Here is a 4,357-nt window from a genome sequence, read left to right on the forward strand (position 1 = left end):
GTTCGAGGGTTACCGCCCCTTGAGGCACCTAAGACCTTGAGACCACAGCTCATCACCCAGCTTCAGCAATAGAGGTTTTGAACTTTTTATTTTTCAGAAATGTTTATTTGTTCATTGTGAGTTGTTTATTTATTATTCTCACTTTAACAGATGACAATAAACAAGTGAGATGGGAACATTTTCGTTTTTCATTTAGTTGCATAATAATGGTGCACACATTCTCCTAAGAAAACCAAAACCTCACTTTTTCTTTCTTAAATATTTAGGTTTGAGGTTTATTAACATTTTTGGATTGACCGAGAGCACTGTAGTTGTTCAATAATAAATTAATCTTGCCTAGTAATTGTGCACACGGTGTGTGCAGTTGAGTTGAGGACAGATTAATGCAGCTGCATTACATGTGATGTAAAAACTGCCTCAACATGAATGTTGGTTGTCGTGTTTTTATCGGTGCTTCTCTTGTTTTGTTGATGATGCACTTCTCTTTATGGACCTTGAACCAAATCAGAGAAAACAAAAAAGAAATGAATGAAATATATAGGAAGATATTTGTGTGGTGGAAAGAAGCAACAATAAAGAGGGGGGGGGGGGCATATGTTATAGTATTTTGTGCACTTGCGCTCATTGTCTTTGAGATGATTCGATATAAATGTGACATTACTGTAATGACTTGAAAATAAGAATGTTTTTTAAGCACTAGAATTTAAGTTATTAAAAAGCTCCTCGTTAATCAAAGTTAATACTGTACCTGTTCCAGCATCTTCAGAGCCTCTCATTGTTTCATAGACACAACCATCACCTACAAGATAATCAAGGTAAGCTCATATTAATGAATGTTTGTGAGTGTATGAAAACAGTCTGTTTTTAAGGCTCTTTTAAATAATATAAAAACAGCTGGAAGAGTGTTAGAGGGTTTACAGGATGGAAGACTGACCATGGAGAAGAGAGGAGTACACAGGCTGTTGAGTTTCATCTTGGTTGACTGTTTGAGACTGAGCGACCCTGAAACATGTGTAATACAATTTAAAAAGGAACAAAAAACTTATGCAAAGAACATGCATCGTATATTACTTCTGGTACGTTGGATGTGTGAAGAGTTTCCCAACCTGTTACAACATGGACCTGAGAAAAAGAAAACATTTTTTTGTTGTTGTTGCAAATTAAAGCACTGACTTCAGAAGCAAAGTGTTACCCATTAATCAGCGAGAGGAGTTCTTACCCTTTGACTTTGTATAGAAAAGCAGCAAGAGCAGCAGAGGAGTTATCAGTAAAGTTCCAGTAATCAACCCCAAAACGCACAGAAGAGGAGATGAGAAGCTGGGCACTGCAATAACAAATAAACATATCAATACACTAAATGACACTTTCTTTAAAAAGAATGTATAAAGCACTTTACGTGAATATAATTGAGTCACACTGTAAAATATAATACATGTCTTAAAGATACAGGTACATCAGTAAAGTAGTTCATATTTCCATTTCTTTACGTGATTCTTGTGGGTCGCTGCTGCACTTTATTCCCTTCTCTGCACAAACCTGTTTCTGGTGTGTTGGACGTAAAGTTGTCGCACTTCACTGTTACCAACGCAGACTTCTCACTGACAACATTAGAAATTGTGCAGGTGAACTTGGTGTCTCCATCCTGAGGTGTGATGATGTAACGCTGCCTGGAGCCACTTCTGGTTCGGTTCCTCCCGGTCCACTTGTAGCTGACACTGCTGTCAGCGGCTGCAGTGCACGCCAGCAAAACTGTACAGGATTCGTTGCAGGTGTGCCAGGTGGAGTTGGAAAAGACGACGGGCTCTTCAGTTATGGGCTCTAATGAGGCAGTTGGGGAGAGAAAGAGTAAACATAGTTATAGTCGTGGAGCGTCAGGAGTGTGAGGGGGGTTAGTTTCTCTTTTTCCTTTTTCCAGCTAACTCTGTAAACTAATCCACCTCCCGCATATTCTCTCTTATAATATAATATGTGGCACCTACCCTCTATCTATCTATCTTTTGAAAATGTCTTTTGAGGGGAATTTCTACCGTGTGTTCTTGCTTGTCAGAGTAAATTGTTGCGTGTTAACAATAAATAATAGGACAGTGGCATTTCAGTTCGGACAGATTCTTGGTTTGGGAATAAATCACTTAATTCATATTAATGCTTTTAAATTAGAAATTAGAACAAAAACAGAGAAATCTTACCATGAACTTGCAGGGTGATGTTTACTATTTCCCTTTGTTTGTTATTCACTGCTGAGAGGAAATAGAAATCACCAGAATCTTGGAGAGTCAGTCCTCTCAGTGTTAAACTGAAGTCTGTGGGGTTTAAAGATGATCTGTCTTTGAAATCAGGATTTACAAATCCACCCGCTGTGTCTGCAATAAGTGACTCTCCATGACGACCCCTTCAGGTGGTAAGCATGACGACAACTGTACAGTGTCTCCAACCTTCTTATGGAAGACAGTTTGACAGCTGGAAGCCTCCACATCTGAAACACAAGCAAACGACAGACTGTCACTGCCAAATGTCAGAGCGAAAAAGAACCAAATGACCTGCAACCATATTCTGTAGGCCGAGTATGCCGTGTGTAAAAGTACTTCACATCAAGTAGCAGAGAAAAGCATTAACTGACTATAAAACATAACGTTTGATAGGGTCACCACTGGTGGTCACAGAAAGGATTTAATGTAAAAATAAATAAATACATTTGCCAAGGTTTTATTTTCAAGCTGCCAAAGACATAATATAAAAATAATAATACTAATAATAATAATAATATATATAACATTTTAAAATACATTTATTTTTATGGTTTTAGTTTCATTTTTCAGCAGTGCTATTTACAAAAACTACAATAAGGCGAGGCAAAGCAATTTAAACATTGCTTAAAACTGCACAGCCGTACTGAGCAGAGGTGTACGGACCTTGGATGGAGACCCCGATCAGCAGAAGAGCACCGTATGTAAAGAAGCAGCGGGAGGATGAGATACAAGCAGCCATCTTTGTGAGGAGAGGAACAACGTCTGTTTCCTCTTCTGGTCTTTCAAACTCTGCTGTGACTAGTCAGAGAAACTATCGATGGGCTGAGAGGAAGTAGAACATGCAGTCTGTTTAGGCCTAATAAAAAGATGAACAAATTCGAGTTAATAACAGATTTTTAGTTAGATATTTACAGCCTGCTGTTTTAAAATAAATTGAAAAATGTACCATCATACTCTTTGATATTTGAAGGTGAATGTTAGTTTTTCTGCATCACATATAAACCCTGGTAATTGCTTCCGCATCCGCATTATTAATTAGAAACTAAACTATGCTGTAATAAGTTCAAATAAGAAACTGAAACAGTTTGCTGAAATGTATATTAAAAGCAGAAGAGATCCGGTAAAATAACACTGTCATGTTAAATGTTGCACCACACCCTTCATACTCTTTATGAAAACTCTGAAACACAAACCAGATTCATTCAAAAGTGTGTATTTTATTATTGGACAATAATATTTCTACAGAGTGAGAGTTATATTACTCCTTAAAATACTTCTTAACATCCACATAAATCTCAATGTAATTATGATACTCATGAGTACCTTCTTTAAGCATTAATACATAGTTGCCTGATTTAAACAAACATAACATTATATCCTCAAATTAATGAAAACAAGTTTGATTCTAACATTATTGTTACATAATATTAAATAATGTTAGTTAAACAAATGAAACATTATGCATTCAGGAACTGAAAGCAGAGTGGGGCTCCACCATGTGGCTGAGAACCTGCAGACATGACAAAAACTCAGTTTGGTTCAAAGTTTACTTGCTGTATATTGCACTGAACAACCAAAATGTATTTCCTTTCATGCTAAAGTACGGTTATAAAATGATTTTATAATAATTTACATATATGTATTATAATGTTTTAACACTTTATATATAAAAAGAAAATTGTTGTTGTCCATGCCCGACTTTAATAAGTGAAGCTGTATTAGACGAGACGTTTACCCCAAAATACATCTGTGTCATCAGCGTAATAAAGTTGTGTTCAAGGAAGAGGACATCAACAATCCAATTTACAGACTGTAGATCCCACTTTTGTTAAAGTGGTGAACCAACATCAATCTTCTTCCACTCTGATACAGAAATGTACGATGTAACTGTTTGAAGGGTTCCTGTTAAAAGCATCAACTATAAATGTTCGGGTTTGTTGGAAGCCATCAGAATACAATGCTGCAATATACTACAAAATAACGCGTTCCTAACTGGTTGGATATTTTCCAGGTAAAAAACGTTTAAACTTAAAGTAATACTGCAGGCACTAGTGATTACAATATAACAATTGTGGATGTGGGGTCACATGGATTTGTCAGGCATCAATACA

The 4,357-nt window shown here is 36.6% G+C and overlaps 1 protein-coding gene across 1 annotated transcript in view; it reads right to left on the minus strand.

The window, feature by feature from the left end:
• Positions 1–435: 435 nt before the first annotated feature.
• LOC115023583 (signaling lymphocytic activation molecule-like) overlaps positions 436–4,357 on the minus strand; it is an 11,697-nt gene continuing 7,775 nt past the window's right edge. Inside the window, 9 exon segments of the mRNA XM_029454673.1 lie at positions 436–493; positions 749–799; positions 935–1,002; positions 1,107–1,122; positions 1,220–1,324; positions 1,537–1,818; positions 2,187–2,384; positions 2,387–2,473; positions 2,910–3,102. Of these exon segments, the coding sequence (XP_029310533.1) occupies positions 486–493; positions 749–799; positions 935–1,002; positions 1,107–1,122; positions 1,220–1,324; positions 1,537–1,818; positions 2,187–2,384; positions 2,387–2,473; positions 2,910–2,985 (891 nt within the window). The 5' untranslated portion in view covers positions 2,986–3,102 and the 3' untranslated portion in view covers positions 436–485.

Source organism: Cottoperca gobio, chromosome 18, assembly GCF_900634415.1.
Source record: "Cottoperca gobio chromosome 18, fCotGob3.1, whole genome shotgun sequence".
Classification (NCBI taxonomy): Eukaryota; Metazoa; Chordata; class Actinopteri; order Perciformes; family Bovichtidae; genus Cottoperca; species Cottoperca gobio.